Source organism: Giraffa tippelskirchi, chromosome 9 (genome assembly GCF_054371585.1).
Source record: "Giraffa tippelskirchi isolate mGirTip1 chromosome 9, T2T-mGirTip1v1.2.pri, whole genome shotgun sequence".
Classification (NCBI taxonomy): domain Eukaryota; kingdom Metazoa; phylum Chordata; class Mammalia; order Artiodactyla; family Giraffidae; genus Giraffa; species Giraffa tippelskirchi.
Window position 1 is genome coordinate 56,886,742 of NC_137283.1, and position 25,357 is coordinate 56,912,098.

Consider the following 25,357-nt stretch of genomic DNA (forward strand, 5'->3'; position numbering starts at 1 on the left):
CACATGCCGCGGAGCAAGCCTGTGCTACAGCTGAGACCCGACACAGTCAATGAGTGTTAAAATGTTTCATAAATACCTACAGCCCCCCAGTAATATTGTGTTGATTTGCCCTTTGATGGCTGTTAGCATTTGCCTTAGCATTTGCCTTATGTATTGAGGTGCTCCTGTGTTGGGTGTATAAACATTTATAATTGTTACATCTTCTTGGATTGAGCCCTTGGTCATTATGTAGTACCCTTCCTTGTCTCCTGCCACATCTTTATTTTAACATCTATTTTATCTGATATGAGTATTGCTACTGCAGCTTTCGTTTGATTTCTATTTGCATGGTATACCTTTTTCTAGCCCCTTACTTTCACAGTCTGTATGTGTCTGTAGGTGTGAGGTGAGTCTCTTGTAGACAGCATATGTTGGGTCTTGTTGGTTAATCCGTTCAGCCAGTCTGTGTCTTTTGGTTAGAGCATTTAATTCATTTACATTCATCACAATCATCCATCTGTGTGTTCCTATTACCATTTCCTTAATTGTTTTGGATTTGTTTTTGTGGATCTTTTTCATGTTTCCTGCCTACAGAAGTTCCTTTAGCATTTGTCATGAGGCTGGTTTGGTGGTGCCAAATTCTCCTAGCTTTTGCTTATCTGTAAAGCTTTTGATTTCTCTGTCAAGCCTTGCTGGGGACGGTAATCTTGGTTGTAGGTTTTTTTCCTTTTGTCACTTTAAATATATCCTGCCACTCCCTTCTCTTTTTCTGCTACTCCCTTCTGGACTGTCTTCCAGCCTGCTTATTTGTTCTTCTGCCTCAGCTACCCTTTTTATTTATTCCTTGTGGTGTATTTTTCATTTCAGTTTTTGTTTTGTTCATCATTGTTTATTTGTCCTTTAGTTTTTCTAGGTCCTTAAACATTTCTTATATTTTCTCGATCCATGCCTCCATTCTTTTTCCGAGTTCTTGGATCATCTTTACTAGCATTACTCTGAATTTTTGTTAGGTAGATGGCAGGAAAGTGCTGCAGTTTTATGCAGGGACTCATTGTGCATATTGGAAGTCCTTTGAAATGCAGTTCTTGCTAGGCTAGTGAGGTACAATCAAACAGAAGTGACCTTGGCTAGACAGTTTCCAGTTTTGAAGTTTCTATTGCTGGTGTTGTAATATACAGTATTAACATATGTAAAATACAACTGTTCTGTTTACTTCTATTTGTATAAACGTAGGTTATATGTTGTTTAATGAAAATATTTCCTCTTGGCAGTGGACTCTCAAAAAATTGACCAGGAGGGAAAAATCTCAGATGAAACTTTAGAGAAACTGAAGTCCCTGGGGCTTTTTGGAATACAAGTCCCAGAAGAATATGGTGAGTAAAGGGAACCACCACCCAACTGGTTCAGCTTTCAATAAAGCCCTCTGTATTTGTCCATGAAACGGTTCTGTTCTGAAAAGGTGGCCTTTGAAAACGCATTAAGTCCAAGGTCAGGCTGCAAAAATGCTGAAATTAATCAAACTGCCCTTTGAGGGCTAAATCTGGGGGGCTGGCTGGTGAGTGTGGGGCCTGGTGAAGGGGCTCTTCGGCAGGAAAAGCTAGTGAGTTCTGTGCTTCCCCCCGTGGGGGGCGGTGGGGGAGCACCCGCAGGTGTGTGTGCTCCCTGCGCTCCACGGGGGAGGCAGGTGGCTCTCACCCCTGGGCAGGCTGGCCAGTGGCCGCACAATCTCTCTGGCGGAGGAGCGGCCCCAGGCCGTCAGTGCTGCGTCTGGACGTTTCAGAGGGACAGAACATAGTCCCGCGTGGGCTCCGGCACAGACACGGCCCAGTGTGCACTCTCAGGATCCTTTCCTACAAGTAAGGCCTCCCCCTTCCTCTCCCCACCCTCCCTGCTCTCTGAGCTCTCCCCCTGAGCCCTCGCTGGGGCAGCCTCCAGCTTCATCAGCTCGGGGTCAGGGGTTTGGGAGAGCCGGGCACGTCTGTGGCTGTGAGCGCGGTGTCCACGCCAGGGGTTCAGTTTGCACAGCGAGGCCCAGACGCTGATTCAGCTCCAGGGCGAAAGTGCAGTCCGCTCCCCCCACATACCCTCCACCTCACAGCCAGCCAAGGGTGGGGACCCTCGTGCCTGAGAACACGTCCCGCTGGGACCCAGGCTGGAGCGGCTCCAGTCTGAGACAGAGCCTGAGATTTTAGGACAAACAATGTGATGCCGCATTTGGAGGCATATTTTCATCAGGGGGAATCTCTGTTTGTATGTGTGTCTGTCACCGTGTTTTAAGCTGTTCGAGTATATCTCCTACTTGTCTCCTGTTTAGTACCTCTTCCCACATTTCCAAATTTACAATAATAAGAGAAGTTACGGCCTATGGAGAAAACATGACCTAATCTGCTCCGCTGGTGGCGGGACACAGTGCAGGCCTCGAATGCATCTGCAGCCTGCGAGGTCAGAGCCCTGGGCTCTCCCCAGGCCTCCAGGCCCAGCGGGGTCCTTTGTCGGCAGCTCCCAGGCCCCGGGGAAGTGTCTGCCGCAAGGTGGGGGCCGTGTCCAATATTAGAGCAGAGCAGGAGGCTGAGCCCGAGCGCAGCGGTTGGCCTGTCATCAGCTGTGGAAAGGAAGTGTGTGCAGAAAACACGGCAGAGGAGAGCTGCCAGATGCAGCCGGCTTGGTGATGGTGTCTGCTTCCCTCCAAGGTCTCCAGGAAAGCACTTCCTGATTCAGGAGAAGTAGTTGCTTCCTCCACACAACTTTGTGTGAAACTTAAATACGTCTTTTTGTGTCTCTGTGTTTTATGCCAGCACACGTGTGTGTGTGTGACTGCACAGCTCCATCCCTTATTCTGTTTTATGTGTTCCTCTTGGGTGTGAAAATGCTCTTTCATGAGATGATAAAGTGGTCACATTTGGAACTATTTCATTTTCTTTTTTTTTTTTAATTCTTCCTTGGGAAATTAAAGCAACCACAACCTTATGTTCACGCCCAAAAGAGTTTTCAGAAATTTTCCCAGTTTGAAGCATTCTAAAGTCTGGTTGGAAATTTCTGCACCCAGTTCTCCTTCCTGCCCTCCAGCCCCACCCCACCCCCAGCGGTCTCACCCACCTGTCATCTGTCCCCACTCTTTGTCCCCTGCCCATGAGTTCACTGATGCTTTCTTGAAAAAGGTTTCCCTGATAGCGTAGCTGGTGAAGAATCCGCCTGCAATGCAGGAGACCTGGGTTCGATTCCTGGGTTGGGCAGATCCCCTGGAGAAGGGAACAGCTACCCACTCCAGTATTGTTGGGCTTCCCTTGTGGCTCAGCTGGTAAAGAATCCGCCTGCAATGTGGGAGACCTGGGTTCGATCCCTGGGTTGGGAAGACCCCCTGGAGAAGGGAACAGCCACCCACTCCAGTATTCTGGCCTGGAGAATTCATGGACTGTATTGACAAATACTTTTTTTTTTTTTTTTTTTCGAAAGATTTATTCGATTTAAAGAGAAACCAGACCATCTGACAAATACTTTTTGTATTCACAAAAAGTCAGACATGACTGAGTGACTTTCACTTTCACGAAGAAAAGTGTCACGATTTTTTTTTTTTAAAGAAGCAAAACTGACATCGGTGTATGAAACAAGTAGGAACAAAGTGTCTTGACTGACAGGTGGGGTGGGGGCTGCTGCTGGCCTTCGCTGAGCCCCCCGAGCCCGGGGGACACAGTGTCCCTGCGAGGACCTGGCCCTCCCCGTGCGGAAGGCGCCCCTGCACTGGGGCCGTGCGGGGGCTCAGAGGCCGCTCCACCCCTTGGTTGGTTTGTCAGACACACTTGAGGCCACCCCACCACCTCTGGAAGGTGAAGATGAAATGCAGAATACACAAGTTCGGTGGGGTTTTTGTTTTTTTTTTTTTTACTGTGCTTGTCCTTTTGCTCCTAAAACAGTGATTTGCCCCCCAGGGGACGTCTGGCATTGTTGGGAGACATATTTTATTGTCAGACCTGTGGGGAAGGGGGAACTACGGGCATCTCATGGGCAGAGGCCATGGATGCAACTCAACACCCTGCAGGGTCCGGGGCACCCCTGCAACACTCCAGCCCCCAGAGCAGCATCCCCGGGTGCAGAGACCTGTCCAGAGGCCGAGAGGTCCTGGGGGTGGACACGGAACACGGTTCACGTCCACAAAACCCGGGATCTGTGATAGTTGTTCACAGCATCTCAAGAGACTTTATGTATGTAAGGACTTTGTTTTTATATTAAAGTACACATCTGCATGTGCTTATTATAAAGCTAGAAAAAGTCTGAAAGGATATAGACAGAAATGCGCCGAGTGATAAGTTAATGGGTAATTTGTTTTCTTTGTAGCTGTCTATGTTGTGTTCCTTATAAAATGGTGAGTGGGCTGTACTTTAATGGGAAGAATCTGGGGCTGGAGTGTAAGCGAGGCTGTTCTGTTCCCACCCTAGGTGGCCTGGGCCTCTCCAACACCATGTACGCGCGGCTGTGGGAGGTCATTGGCCTGGACGCCTCCATCGCTGTGACCCTGGCGGCTCACCAGGCCATCGGCCTCAAGGTCAGGGGTGCGGGTTAGTGGAGCACGTGGGGGGAGGGGGCAGCTGGCTCCTTTGGAAACCGCCGCCTCCCCCATCAGAGGCTGCCGCCTCCATGGAGCCTGCCTGCACTGTGGGCTGGAAGTGATGCCTCCCCCGCTTGGTGTGCTGCCCTGGGGCCTGAGTGTGTCTGCCCTGCTGATGGTGCTGTCCTCCACTGGACTTGGAGCATTTTGGGGCAGGCCCCCCCGGCCCACAGCTCATTCCTTGGCTGGTTTTGCTCAGCATAGGAACCGAGGGAGTGGTGGAGAAGCTGCCGAGAACCCCAAGTCCCGCCCCAGCCTGTCCCTGTGCAGGGCTCCCTGACCTCCCAGCAGCTCCCCATTCATTTTACCGGGGCTGCCAGCTCTGGGCGGCCCCCTCTTGTGTGAAGGAAGCGTGTTCTGTGAGCACATGGCGCCCGCTCCTCTCTTGCCACCGCTGAATGAGCCTTGTGTGTCGCAGGGCATCATCTTGGCCGGCAGCAAGGAGCAGAAGGCCAGGTACCTGCCCAGGCTGGCGTCCGGGGAGCACGTGGCCGCCTTCTGCCTGACAGAGCCAGCCAGGTCAGCCCCGCGCCCCCCACAGCCTTCTTTCCTGTCCGCTTCCTGCTCTCGTCTCCACCTCCTTCTCCTTCCTGGTGATCCTTACAGATGAGAACAGGCCGTCAGCACCTGTTCTGTAACTGTTTTATGCTTTACAACCTTCCTTATTGGCTTTCCTGGAGGCTCAGTGCTAACTAAAGAACCCACCTGCCTACGCAGGAGCCCCAGGTTCGATCCCTGGGTCGGGAAGATCCCCTGGAGGAAGAAATGGCAACCCATTCCAGTATTCTTGCCTGGGAAATATCATGAACACAGGAGCCTGTGGGGGCTACAGTCCATGGGGTCCCAATAGAGTCAGACACGACTCAGTGACTGAACAACCACCCTCCTTATATAAAAAAAGCATTCAGGCGTCACAGTCACAGTGACTTTCAGAGTGTGCAGAGTGGGTGGGGTCATCCTCACTCTCCAGGCTGTGGACTGAGGTTCAGGGAGGTGGAATCCTCAGTCCAGAGTCTCCCAGCTGCTGTGGACTCAGCACTTCCGACGGCAGGGCAATCTCTGGCCTACTCCCCTGCCCTGGGGACCTAGGTCCCCTGCAGTCACCTCACAGGAGCTTGGCACCGTGTGAACCCACATCTCTTGTGTTTAGGCCTCCCAGATGTCCTCACGGACACATTCTCACCCGAGGTGAGAAAGTGGGGTTGGCCAAGTCCACCTTGCCACCTGCTTTTGTAAATGAACTTCTATTCGAGCAGACCTGCTTGTGTACACATTGTCTGAGCCTGCACAGCGGAATGCACTTATTACCTGGCCCTTTAAGAGCTTCTCAGCTCCTCTGTTGCACTCTGAAACTTCCTGCGGGGCCCTGAGGATGCTCGTCTGTTCCCAACCACCTGTGTCTGTCCCCGCAGCGGGAGCGATGCCGCCTCCATCCGGACCAGGGCCACGCTAAGTGCAGATAAGAGACACTACGTCCTCAACGGCTCCAAGGTACAGCCGTGTGGCCTCCGTGGCCGTGTCAGTGTCTGCGTCCGGACCTTCAGCGCCCCTCACTGGCCACTTCCCATGCTCCGGGGGTCGTCGGGGCAGACACATCACCCCTTGACCTTCTTCCTTTGTTGGAAGAAGAAATGGGCTCAGAGAGGTTCCGTGACCCACCCCTGTCCCGTCCGCCTCATGGCAGGATAGGCACCAAGGTGCCCTGGCTTCAGAGTCTGCAGACTTCTGGAGTGCCACCCACTTTGTTGAGCTGCGCTCGTGTGTCTGTTTTTTAATTTTTTCTGTTACACGGAATTTGAAGCACAGACACACGTGTACTGCTGGGAACGTCCACAGCTGTCTCCTACCTTCATTGCCGCCTCCATCGTGCTGCAGCTCTGGGTAGCAGCCAGGGCGATCACAGCACCACAGGACATGGAACACGTGATGATGGTTTCTGGGCTTCCCCGGGGGCTCAGTGGTAAAGAGCCTGCCTACAAGGCAGGAGCCACAGGAAACCCGGGTTCAGTCCCTGGTGGGGGACGATCCCCTGGAGAAGGGCAAGGCATTCCACTCCAGTACTGTCGCCTGGAGGATCCCATGGACAGAGGAGCCTGGCGGGCTTCGCTCCATGGGGTCACAAAGAGTCAGACAGGACTGAGGCGCCGGAGCACGATGAGTGCTTACCATCTCCTTAGCATCCATGGTTTTCTGATCGTCTCATACCTGTTCGGTTTGTTTTTCCTCCCAAACAAGTTGCTTGAATCAAAATCCTAGTAAGTTCTACACAGAGCCGTTTGTCGAGGAGTCTCTCCTCTTCCCCACCCTCTCCTTCTACCTCCCTCCCACCGCAAGGTGCCCTGTGCTAGAGCCAGAACTGCCACACACACACACCGCACACAAACAGAAACCCAGACACACGCACCCCTCCAGGGAAAGCCTTGCTCTGCTGTCTTGGGCTACGATGGGCGGCCGATGCTGACAGGTGGCCTGGAGTCGTTTGGTTTCTCTGGAGTCGTTCTGCTTTCTTTCCTCAGGTCTGGATCACCAATGGAGGACTGGCCAATGTCTTTACTGTGTTTGCAAAAACTGAGGTTGTTGATTCCGACGGCTCGGTGAAGGACAAGATCACAGCATTCATAGTAGAGAGAGACTTTGGTGGCGTCACCAATGGGAAACCCGAGGATAAGATGGGCATTCGAGGCTCCAACAGTGAGTGGTACTGTGCGCGTGTGCGAGAGATACAATGTGTTGTCCATGCACGTGTGTGAGATAAAACGTGTATGTGCACTTGTGTGCACGTGAGAGAAAATGTGTGTGCGTGTATGAGAGAGAAAACTGTGTGTCTGAGAGAAAGTGTGTGTGCGCGTGAGAGAAAATGTGTGAGATACTGAAATGTGTGCACAACAGAAAATGTGTGTGCATCTATGCATGTATATGTGAGAAAAACCATGTGTGTGAGAGATTTGGGCGGTGATGACTTCCAGGTGAGGTTCTCGCTGCCCGGTGGGACACCCAGCCTCGGGGGAGGCCGGGACCAAGGGGTCCTGGGTCACGGGGCTCAGTGCCACAGACCCCCATCTTCCCCCCCGGGACTCCTCCTCCTTCGCTTCCTTCCTCCCCGCCCAGGCCCGCCTGCAGCGCAGTAAGCACTCGGTTCACTTGAGGCCGGCGTCCTGTACGTGGCCTCTTGGCCTGGCCAGAGCTGCCACACGGCCCTCACGAGGCTGAGCCTTTCGGGTCCCTCAGTTCAGACCATGGAGGGTCTGAACGAGCAAGCGAGTGAGCTGCGTGGCCTGCGTGCAGGTCGGGGGCCGAGCACCCGGGGCTCCTCAGCTGAGGTCCTGGCCATCGTGTGTTCCAGCCTGCGAGGTCCACTTTGAGAACACCAAGGTGCCCGTGGAGAATGTCCTCGGAGAAGTCGGAGGCGGCTTTAAGGTGCGTTGCCCGCCATCCCAGTGGGTGCTGTGCGGTCCCGGGCCGCTCCCTGCTGCCTGGGCAGGGAGGCTCAGGCTGAGGGCCCACGGAGCAGAGAGAACTGGGGTCCGGGCGTCCCCCCGCCCAGCTGGAGGCCTCGTCTGCCTGGAGTGGGCCTGGGTTCCTGCCGCCCATTCTGGGAGGGCAGCCCATGGAGTGCAGGGTGTGCAGCCTGGGGTCCCGAGTGCCCACCGTGATTCTTTTTTCTTGGGGTTAGGGTTGATCGTGTTTTCGTTGACAGGTAATGCATGTGACAGCATTCACCATCTTGCGCACACGCGCTCTGGTGGTTTTCAGGACAGTCACTGGGTCAGTGCCCGGCTCCATGTCTGACCTCAGAAGGTTGCCGTCACCCCAGAAAGCAGCGCCGTGCCTTCCCTCCCCTGCCAGCCCTCGGCCATCACTGTTTTACTGTCTGCATCTGTGGATCTGCCTGCTGGGATGTTTCGTTGAGATGCGATCCGTGTAGGGCTTCTTTCATGCTCTGTAGCTGAGTCGCAGAGGTGTTGGGTGAACAGACCACGTTGTGTTCACCTGTCATCAGCTGATGGACACTTGGGTTGTTTCGTTTTCGGGCCATTTGAATCGCGCTGCCGTGAACGCTCAACGTGCATGTTTGTGTGGGAACACTGCTTGCCGTCCTGCTGGGGGCACGGCTGGAGGAGCGCAGGGTGGCACGCTGACTGCTCGCTGAGCGCTCTGAGGGCCCCCCAGACTCCTCCGTGGTGGCTGCCCTGTTTCACGTTCCCTCCAGCAGTGTGTGGACCTGAGGGCTCCCAGTTTTCCACATCTTGCCAGCATGTATGCTCGTCCTGTTTTAAATTTTCAATCTGGCCTGGGGTAAGTGTCTTCACCCTGGGCGAAGCTGCCCCCATCTGGGCTGTGCATAGGGATCAAAACAGGACTTCCCTGGCCTTAGGGATGTTAAGAGACTCACCTGAGGGCGTCAGCCAGGCCCTGGCCCCGGAGCGGAGCAGAGTGCGGGAGGGGTGGGGTGCAGGAGGGCGTCGTGTGCGGATGTCACATGTGGAGGGGCCCTGGGCTCCCTTGAAGGCCGTCCCCAGGAGATGCTGTCCACTGTTGACATTCTTGAGTTTACATCGCTAAAATATTTGTGCGCATGTAAGAGATGAGAGTGGCACTTCTCACTCACCAGCAAGCCCTTGTAGTCTTTACACACTAGGGAGTGTGGTTTTCTGAGGTTGAGACCTGCACAGTGTTGCCCCATGTGCTGAGATCAGTCACCGTCCCCGGGTCCCCAGGATCGAGCAGTTGACGGTTTCTCGCCTTCCCTGCTTGGCACCACACTGTGTGACCTGTGTCCTTGCACATGTCCTGCACGCTTGTCCCATTATCTCCTGAGGTTTAATGCTGAATTCCCGGGTCGGAGGGCCTGAACATTTTTAAGTTCTTGGTCTGTGTTGCCATGTTGCCTGCTGGAGTGTTGAGCTGTACATGAGGTCTTTGCCCAGTCCTTCTCAGCGCAGCATTTAAAGAATTTCTTTTCCACTGTTAGGTGAAAAGTGATGGTTTTAACGCGCAAAAGGAAATAGATTTCTGAAGCCCTGCTTTGTGATGAGTGGGGCTGTCCACTAGTCAGCCTCGATACTGAAAAGCACGGAACGCTGAGGGTGATTCCAGAGGTGGAGGGTGGGATGACGACAGGCCTGGGGAGCGGAGGCCAGCGTGCGGTCAAGGAGGAAGGTCATGGGGAGCAGAGGCGGCTGGCCAGTGGGGCGGGGTGCCGCAGGGACGGCGAGTCTGGGATCTGGAGCAGAGCTATAGGCGAGACGGCCCTGTGGTAGGAAGGTGACGAGGTGGCAGGATCCGGCTCGGGAGGGAGGGAGGGACACCTGGGCCCAGGAGGTCCTTCAGGTCGGGCGAGCCTGCCAGGCTTCCATCATCCCCCAGGAGGTGAGGCCTGGCGTCCAGCCTTCCCCTCCTGTTGTCGGAAGTGAAGTTCAGGATAAACTGCAAAGGGGCTGTGAGGGGAGCTTGTTCACGACTGTGAGCTGGCCTCCGAGAGCCCTGTGGGAAGATTCCAGGACCCCAGTTGGGGAGTCACTTCCCCTCGTAGTCCCGCGTCCCAAGACACAGGAGGTCTGACGTCAGGGCTCGGGCCCAGGGCCTGAGTGTCACTCTGCACTGGGACTTACCTGAGCCCCTGAGGGTAGGAGCTGCCCGCCCCACGGCCAGCTGCCGTGGACTCATCTGCCAGGACCCAGTCTGTCGCCCAGTGACTGGAGCAGATGCTTCCAGTCTCCCCATCCCTATAGGATCTGTGTTGAAAGAGTCTCCACCCATCTTATTGAGCAACTCATCATACATTCAAACTCAGAGGCATGTTTGCTTAATCCGAGTCACCTAGGTGGGCAGTGAGCATGAAGCTGCGTCCACACTGCCGCCCCCAGACGCAGCCCCGCCTGCAGGCCTCTGCCCAGGGCTACTGGGCTTGAGAGAGGTGGGCAGGCCCCAGGCCCTCTCGGGGCTTCGCGCTAGTGTCCACCGTGTGACTGGGTGCCCCACCTCCCGACCCCACCCCCTCACTGGACTGTGTCCCCTCTAGTCCCCAGCCCACCAGGGGCCGTGGTGTCTGTGCCTCTTGGGGTCTGCAGGGGGCGCCTCCCCGGACCCGTTGTCTGGCGCTTGAGTAGCGCTGCGTGCACTCGCCCCGCTGTAGGTCGGGAGTTGGGGTCGGAAGAGGACAGAGGTCACTGTGGAAACTGGAGGTGGGGAGCACGTCCGAGGTGGAAGGGTGGGCCCCGCACACGCCAGGCTCACCACTCGCAACCTCAGGCTCTTCAACCCTTAAAGGCGCCCTGACCCTGAGGTGCTGCCGGTAAAGTGAGGCGCTGGTGACGGACGCCCAGCTAGTCTCAGCCCTGGGTCCCTTGCCCCGAGGCACAGAGGTGTCCCCTTCCTTTCTGGGCTGACTGCGCGGACGTCTGTGAGCATTGCAGTGACGACGGCCTGATCTCGAGGGATGGGGACTGCTCCCCGGCCCAGGACGCTTAACTCCTCCAGGTGCCCCTGTGGTCTTCAACAAAGCCTCTGGCCAAAGTGGACAAGCGCTGTCGCACTCTGTGCCCCGCAGGGCCCTCGGCCTTCCCCAGCCAGGCCCTCAGGGTGACCCGCACTGAGCCCCCTCTCCCTGCAGGTGGCCATGAACATCCTCAACAGCGGGCGCTTCAGCATGGGCAGCACGGTGGCCGGGATGCTCAAGAAGCTGATCAGTAGGTGAACGGGGGCAGCCTGGCCCCGCCACCCAGCCCGGGGCTCCCCACGGCCCCGGGCAGCAGGCCGGGACGGTGCTGAGCCGGCCCCTGACAGCCAGCCCCATTCAAGCCTGGGGTCCGGGCTTGATCTGGAGGGAAGGGTGCCCCGAGGCGGGCCTGTGGGGCCAGGGCTCATGTCCCAGCATGCACGGGGTGGGGGGCATTCTGGGGGAGGTGAGGGCTGCTGAGCACACGTCCGACTGCAAGCCGGACACCCGCAGGCCTGGCGGTGGAGCTCTGCAGGTGTCTGCACAGTGGGTGCGGTGCGGCCGGGCTGGGGACCCTGGTCTCCTCGCCTCTGGATGGTTCCTTTCTTCTAGTAGGGTCCCTGAAACCCAGACCTCCCTCCCTTTGCCAGTGAAGTTAAAACAGCCTGCTAGGGTCTCAGGGACACGAAACATCACTGCTGGCTTTGCTTTGCCAGAGGGATGTGGCTGAGGCATGGGCATGCCGGGGGTTGCTCGCCACGGGGTGCTCGGGGGGTGCTTTGGAGTTCAGGGCGGCACTGGTTTACAGAAGAGGAGACCCAGGCTCACAGGGGGCAGCGATTTGCCCAAGGCCTTGCCCCCGTCAGCCTGCACGCTCAGGGCCCATCTCCCTGAGCTGAGCTGCCGCCACGGCCCTGAGCCCATCTGGACTCTGCTGCCTTGTCTGGAAAGCTTCTCAGGGCAAGACCTTCGCTCTCATGCTCAGAGGACGTGGAGCCCCTGGGATCCCGGGAGTGTGGAAGCCTGTCTGGGGAGCCGTGGGAGGGGGAGGCTGTGGGCTCTCAGTGCCTTCAGGGCCAGCCTGGGTTCCCGAAGTGCACACAGGCCACAGACCACCCTCCCGGGTGTGACCCCCTGCGCAGCGCCCCAGCCTGGCGCCCCCGAGGTCAGGTGTTGATGAGGGAGGAGAGGCCATGCGGCCACGTCCCCGCGTGTCTGATGCCAGGCCCTGCTGCCCTCCGTCCCCCACCCCGGGCACCACTCAGAGGGGACAAGCACCCTGCCCCGGAGATGCCGGAAGGCGGGGCTGTGACGTTCAGGGTGTTTGGTCTCAGGGGACCCGGCTCTCGTAGTCCCTGTCTGAGTGCGTGTGGGTGATGACTTAAAGCATTTCAGGACAGCGGAAACTTGTTTTCTGATCATTCCACTCTTGCTCAGAAATGACTGCTGAGTATGCCTGCACGAGGAAACAGTTCAACAGGAACCTCAGTGAGTTCGGCCTGATTCAGGTGCGGAGGGGCGAGGGCTGGGTGGGCAGAGTTCTCCGCGCAGGCACTGAGAGCCTGCCCTCCTGGTGGGGATTTGGGGCAAAGGCGAGCTTGCCCCCGGCTGGGCATTCCTGGCCCCGGGCTTGCTCTGCTGCTTGGCGGGCCTGGGTCTCCGCGCAGCAGGTCTGTCTAGACTGTTCTGAACACTCCAGGAGAAGTTTGCCCTGATGGCGCAGAAGGCCTACGTGATGGAAAGCATGGCCTACCTCACGGCGGCGATGCTGGACGCGCCTGGCTTCCCCGACTGCTCCATCGAGGCCGCCATGGTGAAGGTAGCCCGCTCACGGCGCTCCTGCCGTCCTGCCCCGTCACTCAGTCGCTGCCTGGGCTTGACGAGGTACCCACACCAGCCACCCCGGGACGCAGCTGGGAGCAGAGTGGCAGAGGGACAGTGCCCTGCTGGTCTGGTGGGCTTTGTGCCAGGTGTCACCAGCTGACCGCTGATCGTGGTGAGAGGAGCAAAGGACACCTTCACATCCACCGGAAGGAGCAGCAGGGCTGCCTTGGGAAGGCCTGCCTTGTTCTAGTTTCTGGCTTTTCTGTGTCTTGGTATCAAAATTGCCTTTTACGAGTATTTGGCTAAGGCAAATACCAGCGTGTCCTGTGTTTTGTTTTGGGCAGCAGGAGGAGAAGTCGGTTTGGGGCCACCAGTGAGATGTGATGGTCAGGGCCCCTCCCAGGGTGGGGGTCCCAAAGCCCAGTTCTCCGTCTAGGCCTCCCCACCCACCCACCCCCCCCGCCAGCAGCCCCGTGCTGACCTCGCCCCACATCTGTGGCAGGTATTCAGCTCCGAGGGCGCCTGGCAGTGCGTGAGCGAGGCGCTGCAGATCCACGGCGGCTCAGGTTACATCAAGGACTACCCGTACGAGCGCTTCCTGCGTGATAGCCGCGTCCTGCTCATCTTCGAGGTGAGCGCTGCTCTGCCCACCGGCGCAGAGCCCCTCCCACCTGCCTTCGCGCCTCTCTGCAGTGGGGTCTGCGCCTCCCCGGGTGCCTCCCCGCAGGGCGCGCCCAGGGACTCTGCTGCCGTGAGTTCACAGGCTGGCTGGAGGGAGGAAAGGCCGTGGGGCCCCAGAAATGCCTAGTTGGCTCATCCTGACCAGTGGAGGACAACTCCAGAATACCGGTGCAGAGGGGCAGAGGTGTGCCCCCTCCCAGAGGGGCCGGGGCCTCAGGGAGCCAGCACACAGCCTGGGGGCGAAAAGGCCTTTGATCAGGCCGAGGGGCCGGCAGGGAGTGGCATGTGCCGGGCCTCAGTGGACCCTCAGGCCCGCACGAGGTGGACGGAAGTAGCAGCAGACAGCCCTGCTCCCAGAGGCCGGGCAAGCGGGTGGCCGGCGAGTGCCAGCCACAGGACCCCAGCTGGCACTCAGAGCACTCTGGATCTTACTGCGAGGGTGGGGAAGATGTGACACGCTTGGGAGCAGAAAATGGCTTATTTGCATTTGTGTTCCAAGATGGTGGGTGGCAGGGGTGTGACCCGAGGCCGTGGTGGGGCCCGGGCAGGGTTTCAGGTTGCACGTGGGTGTGCGCTGGCAGGCCTGTGGGCACACACGAGGCTGGGCACCCTGGCGGCTCCTCTACGGAGAGGAAGACCGCGCTGGCTGCCAGGGCCCCGTGTCCTCTCCCGCAGTGGGCGGACGGTGCGGTCAACAAGGCCCCGGGGCAGTTTCCAGCCGCGTCCTGCGGCTGCCCCAGGACTGCTCTCCCAAGGCCCCTCCCCTGGCCTGGACGTGCTGGTCCTCCATGGCTGGTGGGGTGCTCAGCAGGGGTGCAGGGCCCTCAGCGTGAAGCCCAGACTGCCCAGGATGGGCTTGGGTCAGCCTGGAGGCCTCCTTGCTCCCGCCGCCTCTCCCGTAAGAGCCTCTCCACGGGACAGCCCAGCGGTGTGGCCTCAGTCCAGCCCCTGCGCCTCTGACCACAGCACCACCATGCACAGTGGGCACCAGCCGCCCTCTAGTCTGCCTCCCCGAGGTTCTGTGACTCAGGGTGCTGGGTGGGCCCCGTGGGTGTTGACACCCGGTACCAGAGAACAGCCAGCTACTTCCCAGAGGAGCCGGGCCTGGACCAGAGTGGCCACCGGGCGCTTGCTGTGCCCTGGGTCAAGCATCCCTGGCTACCCAGAGCAAGCTGCCTCTCCCTTAAACAGACAGAGTCAGGGGCTTGGGGAAAGACGTGACTCCTGCAGGGTGGTCGTGCATGGGGAAGGGCCCCCGGGGGCCTATAGTCATGGGATGGGGCAGGGCCCCCAGGGGGCAGTAGTCTACCTGTCACCTGGGCCCCTGTGACAGCCCTGCTCCTAGCTGCTTCCCAAGGGTTAGTGGGCAGTAGCATGGCCTAGCTGGCCACTGGGAGTGGCCTCTGACCTGGATCATGTCGGCCCCAGGGAACCAACGAGATCCTCCGCATGTACATCGCCCTGACAGGCCTGCAGCACGCTGGCCGCGTTCTGACTGCAAGGATCAAGTAGGTGACGCATCCACCCTCTGCCCCCCGGGTCTCCCTGCCCAGCAGAGGCCTGTGCTGGGGCAGCCGGAGGAGGGGACTGCCCCATCCCAGGACAGAGGGTGCAGCCTGGTGGGGCTCAGCTCACTCCTGGGCTGCCGGGGCGGGGTGGGGGCGGCTGCCTGGAGAAGCCCAGAGTCCTGCCCCGAGGTCACCCTGCCATCCTCCCACGTGGCTTTTAGAACTGGGGCGACGAGGTAACCCTCAGTCACCCTGGCATCTCCTGGCTGCCTCCTGACGGGCAGGCCAGGGGAGTGGCAGGGCCCTGACGTAATCGGGAGCCGCCATGGGTGCCCTGAAGCTGTGGAGCTGGTCTTGGGGACCCGGCTCACGGGGCCTGGACTCTCTGCAGGGAGCTCAAACAGGGCAACGTGAGCACCATCATGGAGACCGTGGGCCAGAGGCTTCGGGACTCCCTGGGCCGCACCGTGGACCTGGGACTGACAGGGAAGCTTGGAGTTGTGCACCCCAGCCTTGTGGTGAGTGGGCCCCCCGTCAGTATGTCCTTCCCAGAAGGAGTGTGGCCCCGTCCACACCGTCACGATGGGTAGAGCTTGGGCAGTGGGCAGTGCCGAGCTGAGCCCTCCCCTGGCCCGGCAGGACGGCGCCCACAAGCTCGAGGAAAACGTGTACTACTTCGGCCGCTCTGTGGAGACCCTGCTGCTTCGCTTCGGCAAGGTACCTGGGGTGTGGAGGCCGGCCGGCTAGCATCTGTGAGGCGACACTCCAGTGAGGGTCCACCGTGGGGACCAGGCCTGGAAGGAAGTCCTGGTCACCTTGGGGGGCTGGGGTGGGGAGCGGTGCTGGCCGTGGCTGCCTGTCCAGTGGGCCACTCAGCTCGCCAGAGGCGAGGGTGGAGGAACCCTGCTGGGAGGCACCTTCCAGTTGGCGAGAGGCCCCCTGAAGCCAGGAAGGGCAGCCCCACATGGCCCTGAGTCTTGAGAGCTGATCTGTGTCTGCTGTGGCTGGTCTCAGCCAGGCTCTGGGACGTGTCCCTGCCCACATTTGGATGGCGCTAAGGGAAGGCCCCGCTCTCCCTGGGGTGTAGAATGAGGTGCAGAGGTGGGCCCCAGTGAGGACTGTGGGGCAGGGGTCCCAGGGGCCATGTCTACCCCCGCCCTGTGTTCCCAGACCATCGTTGAGGAGCAGTTGGTCTTGAAGCGAGTGGCCAACGTGCTCATCAACCTGTACGGGATGACAGCTGTGCTGTCTCGGGCCAGCCGCTCCATCCGCCTGGGACTGCGCGGCCACGACCACGAGGTGAGCCCCCCACTTGGGCCCACAGCAGTGCTGCGGCTTCATCTCACTGCACTTTACTGAGGCCTGCGGGCTGAGGGGGTGCGCGTGCGGTGCCCTCCAGACAACCTAGAGCCGGGGGAGGTTGGTGGCGTTGCCGAGTTTCAGCCGTGGAAGGGGCCGGCGCGCTCAGCTCCAGAGGGAGGTCTGTGCTGCTCAGGACACGAGGCTGCTGCCTTTCTCCTTCCTGCTTGAGAGAAGAGGGGGTGATGGTTGGGGCCCCAGACCTAGGCGTCCTCACCCCTCTGTGTGTGCGCTCGTCTGGACGCACTCTGGCCATGGCTTCGGGGTCAGGACGCCCTCCTGCCCGGAGGTGTTGAGTCACCCCCCCGGGGACAGGGCTCGTCAGAACCTAAAGCCGCGGCTTCTGAGCCTGGCAGCCTGACCTGGCAAGGTGCCCGCTTGGGCAGACAGACAGAGGTCTTGGGAGTGCAGAGGTCAGCCTCCAGGGAGGGACTGCGTTGAGGCCCAGAGACTCCAGAGCTCTTGGCAGTCACCCTCGGGGACTTTGGTTCTGGCAGGTTCTGTTGGCTAACATCTTCTGCTCAGAAGCTTATCACCAGAATCTCTTCACCCTGTCTCAGCTGGACAAGCGTGAGTGGGCGGCTGGGCCTGTGAGGGGCGGGGGGCCTGCACCTGCTGAGCAGCAGAGGGCGCAGCACACGCTCCAGCCCCCGTGGGTGCTGATGCTGAGGTCAGCATGCCCCGTGCGGAGACGTCTGGGTCACCAGGGCTCTTGCCCCCCGTCCTCCCCGTGAGGCACGGATGCCTTCAGGGCTCCTCCCCAGGCGAGCTGACCTTGTTGGAGGGAACGCCCCAGCAGTGTTTCTACTGTCACAACACTCTCCTGTTTCCCCCCTAGACTCTCCAGAAAACCTGGACGAACTGGTCAAGAAGGTGTCCCAGCAGGTCCTCGAGAAGCGGGCCTACATCTGCTCCCACCCTCTAGACCGGACGTCCTGAAGAGGGCTCGTGTCCTCACGGCCACCCCGGACACGCCCACAGTGGCCAGAAGGTAGAGAACTCGGTTTATTACAAATTGACCATTTCTCCTCTTCACCCGACGGGCCTTTTCTGGGCCCCCAACCTGTGGGCACCGCTGCCGGACGTGATCTCAGCCTGAGTGGACACGGGGTGAGCACGGAGCTGCTGAGACTCGCCTGCTTGGGGGGCGCCCCAGAGGAGGCTGGCGGGCACAGGTCCCAGCACGGTGGCTACGTCTGTGAGGCTGCACGTTCTCCAAGAAACAGCTTGAAAACTGCATACGTGTCGTTGGTTTTAATTTGGAATGAAAGGCGCTTAAAACACGTGCCAGGAAGTATTTAGCACAGCGTGTTTGCCCTTCGAGTGTGGGCAGTCTAGACACGCGTCTCCTCTGAGCCAGCCTTGAGTGGACAAAAATTTGACCCTCAGGCCCGCCATCTGGGCTGGCTTCCAGGGCCCTTGGTCCTCGGCATCAGGGTTGTGAGCCTCGGCGCTGGGCCTGCTCTGGTGACGCTGCTGGGACAGCAGGCGCTGCTCCTGGGGCTCCTCGGCCTCTCCCTGAGCACAGCAGTGTCCCCCACGGCACGAGCAGTGTCTCCCTCGAGCGGCGTCTCCCCCGGCTCAAGCAGGCCTGTGTCCGGGCCCCCGTCTGCTCCTCGCTGACATCCTTGTTCCGCGTGCTCACCTGGCGGGCTTCGGGCTCTGGTCTGGCTCCTGGGTGGTTTGTCCAGAAAGCTCACCCTCCACATTGCCTTGAGGTGTCACTGGCTCAGGTGGGGCTGAGCGTGCGCCCAGGATCATGACAGCTTCTCTCCCGAAGGTCCGACTCGGGGCTTCGTGGGGCGGTCGTTTCCAAAGTCGTGAGTGATTCGCGGGCAAGGAGGCGCTCTGCCCAGGATGGAGAGCCTGTGTCTCCCACGTGGAGCTGTTGGGAAGGGCCCGGCTGCACGGGAGCCCCCCCAGGGCCCGCTCTGTCCCTGCAGTATGTCGTCTCCATGTCCCCATCCCCTGCTGGGCTGAACCTGTTCTTACCTGCGTGGAGGTAGGGAGATCACGCACTCAGCTGTGCGCCCAGAGACCTCATGCTGGAAGGGACGGAGAGCCGAGCCGGGCCTTCCCAGGCTGGGCCACCCACGTGACCCTGGGCCAGGGACCCCCGCACAGAGCGGGGGTCTTCCCGCAGCCCTGATTCTGGGGTGTGTGCTGAGGGCGGCAGCCTGGTCCAGGGGGGGAGGCCGGCCCCCGCAGCGCGTCAGCACGCGCTCCTGTTGCAGGCTCTGTCACCAGCTGCCCATGGGAGCGCAGGAACAGAGGAGATCCGAGGTGACCTGACCGAGCCTCCTGGGCAGGGCCTCTGGCAAACCTAGTTGCCAGATAGCTCTTTTCCCTGAACAAAGGTTCTGGCTCTGTTAAGTGGCACATTTTTGGCGCTCTCTCAGCCTGTAAATGTTTGGGGGTCCCTCCTCATGTACAAGGGGGTGACGAGGACTCAGAAGGGTCATCGTGGCCAGGCTCACGCCCTTCCCCGTGGAGGGACAAGTGGCCGGGTCCAAGAGGGCCCCGGGGAGCCTCTGGAGGCAGTTGTGGGTAACACGGTGCTGAGTGTGAAAGGCCTTGGGCCTGCCTCCCAGCGTCGCCCTCTCTCAGCTGAGAGGGCAGGTGCAGAGCGGAGCAGGGCCCACGGCCGCCCAGAACCCGGCGTGCAGTCTGCCAGCCCAGCCTGGGCCCAGGGCCTGCCCTCACCTGTCCCGGGCTTGGGCGCGGGTGGCGGCTCCAGGAATTCTGGCGGCCGCGTGTACAGGTCAAAGTCCTGGTGGCGCCGGTCCCAGCCCCACCTCTCCCGCTGCAGCACCGGCTCCAGCAGGTTGGCGAACAGGGCCTTCTCCCTCCACTCCTGAGGCGGGGAGCAGCAGGTCAGGGCGGCCCCACGGACCCCCACCCGATCCCCACTCTTGCACCCACCTCTGTGGCAGCACTGATGGGCAGCAGCTCGAGGGGCCAGGTAGTGCCCGCCGTCTGGAAGCCGCTGGGTGTGCGCCAGGCCTGGCGGGACTCCCTGTGGGCCCTCCTCTCCTCCTCCTCCGGGTCCAGAGGCCCCACCGTTGCTGACAGATACTTCTGCGAGTACGTGAACCTCCTGCCCGGCTCCTGTGAACGAGCGCAGATGGGCAGGCGGGCCGGTCAGGAGCCAGGGCCCTGTCCCCTGGGTCAGAGGCTGCTTCTGAAGTGGCCAGTGCTGGAGGGAAGCCTGCGCCCAGGCAGAACAAAGCGCTGCGAGAGCCAGGGACACGCGCCCAGGAAGACACCGGGCCCTGGCTCCCGCTGTAGGTGGAGGGTTCACGTCTAGTGGGAACACAGCCGCTCCCCCTGCGCCAAGATCCCCGCTGACCGCCAGCCACATGGTCAGAGGAAGGAGCCCATGGGGTCTCCCACCGCCCCGCCCTGCCCGTGGTGGGCACGCTGGGCTGGTTCGGGCCCCACGCCGTCACTCACCTTGGCCATCTCTCGATACAGCTCCTTCTTGGCCAGCTCCACGGAGTTCAGGGTCTGGATACTGTAGTTATGCACAGTGCGTGTGCCCGGGGCCAAGACCCTCATCACCCTCGCCGCAGACCTGGGAGGCTTCTTGCCGACTTGGGAGGCCGCCGAGATGTTTCTCTGGAGAAAGAGACGCCGGTCATCCCCTACACAAGGGCACCTCTGCAGCCAGCAGGCCTCGGGCAGGTGACCTCTGGGAGGCGGTCACACCACCAGGCATCTGTTCCTGCGAGCAGTCTGGAGCTCGCCCAGAGCAAGAGACACAGCCCCGCCGCCCACACTGGAGATCAGAGGACCGCAGCCGGGAGCCTTAGTCTGGGCTAGCAGTCTCATCTCGGGAGGCCTCAGCACGTCTGCGCGCCACACATACAGCTGGGGGACTGGCGGCAGCAGCCGGTGAGCGCCTCTTGGGGGGCGTCACATCCCGCCTCCGGCTGTGCTCACGGTGGGGGCCCAGGTGGCTGACCCATCTGCACTGGGGAAGCACAAGCCCCCTGCTCGGCCTCACCCCAGGGCCAGCGGGTGGCTGATGACCCGGCACACGGGGTCCTGCGTGTGCTCCTGACCCAGGGTGGGAAGAGGACAGTTGCCTGGGGGGGGTGCAGACAGCGGCCGCGACTTTGTCTGGGGGCCTGGGGTTCTCCGCCGGCCTGGGGCTGACGGGAGCGGTGGAGTCCCGACTGCCAACCAGAGTGAGCAGTGTCAGGCAAAAGGCCATGCGTGGAGCCAGATGGCTGGAAGGGACAGGACAAGAAGGTAAGATCGGGATCATAGTCAGTTAGCAACACCAGGCGAAGATGTGAGTGCTGAGGCAGGAGTTGACACCAAAGCAAAAACACTGGCTATGAAAGCCTTAGGGTCGAGAGGAGACGAGTCAATGTGATATACTGCCGCGGCGACACGGTTGCAGCATGAACCGGGGAGCTGGGCGATCCACCGGACAAGCTACCCGAAGGCAGCCTCGGCTAAAAGAGTGACAGTAAGGACCCAGAGTGTGGAAGGTGGAGATAGGAGAAGCGGCACCCGAGAGACGGAAAGGAGGGGCCCGGGAGCAGAGGAAAGGCTGCAGAAACAGCGTCGGAATCGATAAGCAGGATTCGAGTCTGGACACAGGATTAAAGACACTAGGGGAGGAAGGACAGGAGGGAGAGCGGGGGAGTGCGCGAGGGTGACACAGCGTCCCGGGGCGGCGCGTGCAGTCACATGCAGGCTCCTACGAGACCCGGGACGAGAGGCGGTCTCTGGCTTCCAGCCTGCTGCTGTTGGGCAATCCAATCTCAAGAGAAGCTTGTATAAATGAAGGCTGGGGGGGGGGGTGCGAAGTAAGTGACAGCCACGGAGGAGTATCCAGGGTTTTACCACAAGGTAACGGGTTCATGACGGCGGCGTCTGGCCTCAGAGCATTAGGTGCAACCGAGAGCGGAGCCAACATTTCAGGGCACGCCCTGGAGCTGCGGCGGATCCCAGAAACACAGGTGGCTCCACAGACGCCACAGGACCACATTGCTGGAAGCCAGGCCACTGCAGGAGACGCCTGCAGTGTGGGACGGTCCTCTGACCGCACTGCACCCTCGGGTGAGCCGTGAGCCTGATGGGACGGTCTGGACCCAAACTCAGCGACGTGCTGACCGCACAGACATGGTCAGTGGGTTCATCTCACGTGAAGGGAAGGAAGTGAGGAAGACTGATATCTGATCCTCTCTGGGAAAGTCTGGGTTTGTCTCCAAGGCCGGGGGGCGCTCAGTGTACGAACTGTAAGGGCGAGGATAAAATGACACGGGGAGCCTGAGCCCAGCTTCTCTGGCCCTGGTGTGGGGCTGGGGGTTGTGCAAGGCTGTCTCTCCTGGAGTCCTCGGCTTCTCAGTCCCTGATACCTTTCCTGCCCCAGGAGGAGGGGGGCGAAGTGCTGCTCTGATCCTTGGCGGCTCTGCATCCCCTCTGCCCCGCCCCCCACTGCCCAAGGGTTCACATGAGCCCCAGATCCCACAGGACTCTGAAAGGGAAGAAATAAAAATGTGAAAAAGTACACGTGTACATTTATTTCCTTCCTTCCTTTGTCTAACCTAGACACAGAAATCTGTAACCATTACTGCACAAAAATGACCTTCCTCCTACCTGATGGCTCTGCCCTGTCCCAAACGCATCCATAAAATAAATAAATAGACTAGACAACTTCCGTGCAAGCGCCGTACCTGAATCCAGCGGCTGTACGCTGACCACAGGCACAACACTGCCGATCGAGCTGGACTCCAGTGGAACATTGGCATCACATTCGACGAAGGCGGGGTAAAACCATGCCCCCTTTCCTTGCTCTGACCCCCCCGACTCGGGCCGCAAAGCCCATCCTCGGGGTGGGGGTTCCTACCGCCCGACAGCCCAGGAGGGAGCCTCTACCGCCTGCTTGCCTCTGCCTGGCGCCACAATCCCGAGCGGCGTATCAAGGCCTTGAGGATCTTGGAGGCCAGACTCATTTGGCCTCCTGCCTCCGGGGGCTGGGGTTCCCCGCTGCTGCCTCCCTCCTCAGCCGGGCTGCTGCAGCCCCGCCTGGGATGAGCCTGGAGGGCGGGGCTTGACGGGGAAGAAGCAGGGAGACGTGCCTGGGATGTTGGCTCGGGCACACCCCGCTCCAAGGCACAGCTCTGGAAGCCCCCCTGCCCTAAGGCACCGCTTTGCTTGTGGCACTGGAGGTGGGCAAGGGAAGGTGCTGCCATCCTGTGGACACTCCGTGGAGCTGCAGCTGGACCACCGGTGCTTCCTGGCACCTTGCATTCATAAGGCCGCTGGGGGGCAGGGGGCGGGGCACAGCGGCCATCCGAACACAGCCTGCTTTCAGGAAGCCACGGGCCACAGGGCTGCTTCCCTCACACCACTCTTGGAGGGAAGGAAAACAGGAAAAAAAAGAAAAAACCCTGCACACCTCCAGCGCAGGGAAAGCAGCTGGGCATCCTTCATAACGGCGGGGGTGCCAATCAAAACGACAAGGAGAAGCCAAAACCCACCCGTCCCCACGGCCCAGCCTCACAAGTCTACGAGAGCAGTACACGCAGGACAGGGCCAGAGGCACGGCCACCCACCCCCGAGGCTGTCACTGGGAATGTATACTGGCCACAGCCAGTCCAAGGGACGGGCTCCCCAGCCCCCTGCAAGGAAGAAAGGAAAAAAAAACCCCAAGAAACCTATCGAGACTGGATAAACCTGGGATCTGACCTGCCCACACCTGGGCCTGGATCCCGAGAAAGCCATCCGGCTTGAACTCAACAGAGGCGCCCCAGCATCCCCCACGGCGCTGCCTACAACAGGCAAGACACAGGTATGAGTCTCCACCGAGCGATGAACGTGTAAACCACACGTGGTCCCTCTAGAGGATGGACCGATTGATTACTCAGCCATAAAAAACCACCGCTGAAATTATTTGATTATGCCACTGGTAGCCACAGGGCTGGACCTTGAAGGATCATATGGTATGTCAAGTCAGCCAGACATAGCATATGATTTCCATTCTAGCAAAATGGAAACATCAAAATGACTAGTAACCAGAAACTCCCAGCTTTCCAACACAAACATAGGGTTTCAAAAGGGTACCTTGAGTGGCCAGTATGAATTCGGAGTTGAAGATTAACATATACAGAGAAATCTGCATTTCTAATAGATAATCCAGGATCAAGGACCTGAAGTTCAGCACAGGAAACTATTCTTGTGCTTCTGAAATAACCTCTATAGCTAAAGAATCCCAGAAGAATAGCTATACTGTACGTATATGTCATAACTAAATCAGGTGGTTTTACACTGCGAACAAGCATCATATTTCAGATGGACTCTACTGCTACATAAAAATAGCATGAAATTAAAATAAAGAGAAGTCATGCTTAGTTTATCCCCTCCGACCTCTCTGGCCCCGGCTGGTATTCCGTCCCTGGAACCTTTCCATCCTGGACTCCTTGGCGGGACTGTGGTGGGGCTGGAGTGCTAACAGCATCTGACCGTGGCAAACAAAGGACTCCTTGTGACAACAATATATTCTTCAACTGAAATGCAGTGGTTGTGCACGCCCAAAAAACTATTGAGAAATCTAAGGTTTGATTTAAGGGCACTGAAAACGTATAGATTTTGTGGATTTTAGTATTAGTTACATCTTAGTATAAATAGGAAAAATTAAATAATCATTGGGCTTCAATTAGTGATCTTAATATGAATAGATACCTAAAAGTATTTTAAAGTAGCAATTCCTAAGACATTAAAAACAAATAGGGAAAATGTTTTAAAACATTATAAAAAGTAAAAATTGAACTAATGAATTAGGTAAACAGTAAAAGTAGGTTGGTAAAGAATCCAAGAAGTGTTTCTTTTGGGAAAACCTAAGAACGGGAACACCAATGTAAAGAAACAACCTCCTTGTTGCTTTTCATAAGGAGCTCACAGATATAAAAGTTACAAACTTCTGAAAGATGTTTTTTCGCTAGAGGAGGGTCAGGGAACAGGGCAGTGGCTCCACCCACGCAGACCAGAGGCCCACACAGAGTTCAAGGCCTACTCAGACGGTGGTGGTTTTTAAGCCCTTCTGGTTGGTACTGGTTAAGGGAGGTCCTTGACCATCAGACCACACACCTGTCTTTCCTTCTCCTCACCAGCTTCGGAGTCTCCTGCTCTCTTCCTGTCCACTCACATTTTCTAACACTCACATTTTCTAACACAGATTACTCTATCTCCTGTGTTGCTTAGACATCACACAGTATCCACGACCTTGGCAGCTTAAGCGAGGTCACACACACAGAGCTTTCTCTGTGGTGACCTCTGGGGCCAAGGGAAAAGCCCTTTGAGGAAGCATGAGCTATGCCAGGGCCTTAAGGGAAGGAGGAAATGTAAAACCTGGCGTGGTCGTGCCCTTCACCGAGTACTACCTGGCCTGGGATCCCCGGGCAGGAGGATACACACAGGCCGGAGGCTGGGGGTCCCTCACAGACGGCCGCACGGCCCCGGTCCGGGAAGGCTCGCAGCCGGGAGCGGGGAGCGCCTACCTTAATCAGGCTCCGCTTCTGGTCTCTGCTCTTCAGGATCACGCTGTTCCGCCACTGCAGGTATTTCTCCTGGTGGGCGTGGATCTCAGACGTGAGGGTGGACTTCCGGCTCTGGAATTCCCAGAGGCTCCGGGCCGGGGCCGGGGCTGGAGCCACGGCCAGCAGCTCCCGCTCTGTGAGGTCTTCCTGGGACATGGGCATCCCAAACTCCTGGCTCAGCTCCTTGATCATGGCGGAGGAGGGCAGCAGGTCTCCCGTGATCACCTCCCTGAGCCTGGAGCTGTAACGGCAGATGCAGTAGATCCTGGAAAGCAGAAGTGCCCCCGCTCAGCCTCACCCACCTGGCACCGCAGATCTGAGCACCCCCATCTCACCAGGGGAGGGCGATTCTGTCTGCTACGCCCACGGAAGCAGGAGGAGGGAGGATGCCTCCTTCCTGGTCCTCCCAGCC

General features: G+C 58.9%; 2 protein-coding genes and 1 long non-coding RNA gene across 30 annotated transcripts in view; 1 reads left to right on the forward strand and 2 right to left on the reverse strand.

Annotated features, from left to right (window-relative positions):
• Positions 1-17,632, forward strand: part of ACAD9 (acyl-CoA dehydrogenase family member 9) — a 42,171-nt gene extending 24,539 nt beyond the window's left edge. For 2 of the 3 annotated variants that reach the window (XM_081526541.1, XM_081526543.1), the window contains 16 exons: positions 1,251-1,352; positions 4,413-4,519; positions 5,001-5,101; positions 5,995-6,073; positions 7,099-7,273; positions 7,926-7,999; positions 11,196-11,271; positions 12,459-12,529; positions 12,721-12,840; positions 13,348-13,476; positions 14,955-15,034; positions 15,426-15,552; positions 15,674-15,751; positions 16,205-16,333; positions 16,891-16,963; positions 17,232-17,632. In XM_081526541.1, the coding sequence (XP_081382667.1) occupies positions 1,251-1,352; positions 4,413-4,519; positions 5,001-5,101; positions 5,995-6,073; positions 7,099-7,273; positions 7,926-7,999; positions 11,196-11,271; positions 12,459-12,529; positions 12,721-12,840; positions 13,348-13,476; positions 14,955-15,034; positions 15,426-15,552; positions 15,674-15,751; positions 16,205-16,333; positions 16,891-16,963; positions 17,232-17,332 (1,622 nt within the window). In that variant the 3' untranslated portion in view covers positions 17,333-17,632. The remainder of the gene's footprint in view (positions 1-1,250; positions 1,353-4,412; positions 4,520-5,000; positions 5,102-5,994; positions 6,074-7,098; positions 7,274-7,925; positions 8,000-11,195; positions 11,272-12,458; positions 12,530-12,720; positions 12,841-13,347; positions 13,477-14,954; positions 15,035-15,425; positions 15,553-15,673; positions 15,752-16,204; positions 16,334-16,890; positions 16,964-17,231) is intronic. The other variant, XM_081526542.1, reaches the window with a different exon arrangement.
• Positions 3,408-6,960, reverse strand: LOC145520330 (uncharacterized). The gene is made up of 2 exons (XR_014064412.1): positions 5,891-6,960; positions 3,408-5,181 (listed from the first exon to the last, which is right to left on the reverse strand). It is a non-coding gene; the product is annotated as an uncharacterized LOC145520330 (long non-coding RNA).
• CFAP92 (cilia and flagella associated protein 92 (putative)) overlaps positions 16,371-25,357 on the reverse strand; it is a 31,691-nt gene continuing 22,704 nt past the window's right edge. For 9 of the 26 annotated variants that reach the window (XM_081526530.1, XM_081526525.1, XM_081526522.1 and 6 more), the window contains exons 12-16: positions 24,907-25,210; positions 19,847-20,011; positions 19,316-19,501; positions 19,097-19,247; positions 16,371-16,556 (exon numbers count right to left, since the gene is read on the reverse strand). In XM_081526530.1, the coding sequence (XP_081382656.1) occupies positions 16,474-16,556; positions 19,097-19,247; positions 19,316-19,501; positions 19,847-20,011; positions 24,907-25,210 (889 nt within the window). In that variant the 3' untranslated portion in view covers positions 16,371-16,473. Of the gene's footprint in view, positions 16,560-17,632; positions 18,386-19,096; positions 19,248-19,315; positions 19,602-19,812; positions 20,012-24,906; positions 25,211-25,357 lie in introns of those variants that run through there. The other 17 variants (XM_081526534.1, XM_081526533.1, XM_081526532.1 and 14 more) reach the window with 6 other exon arrangements.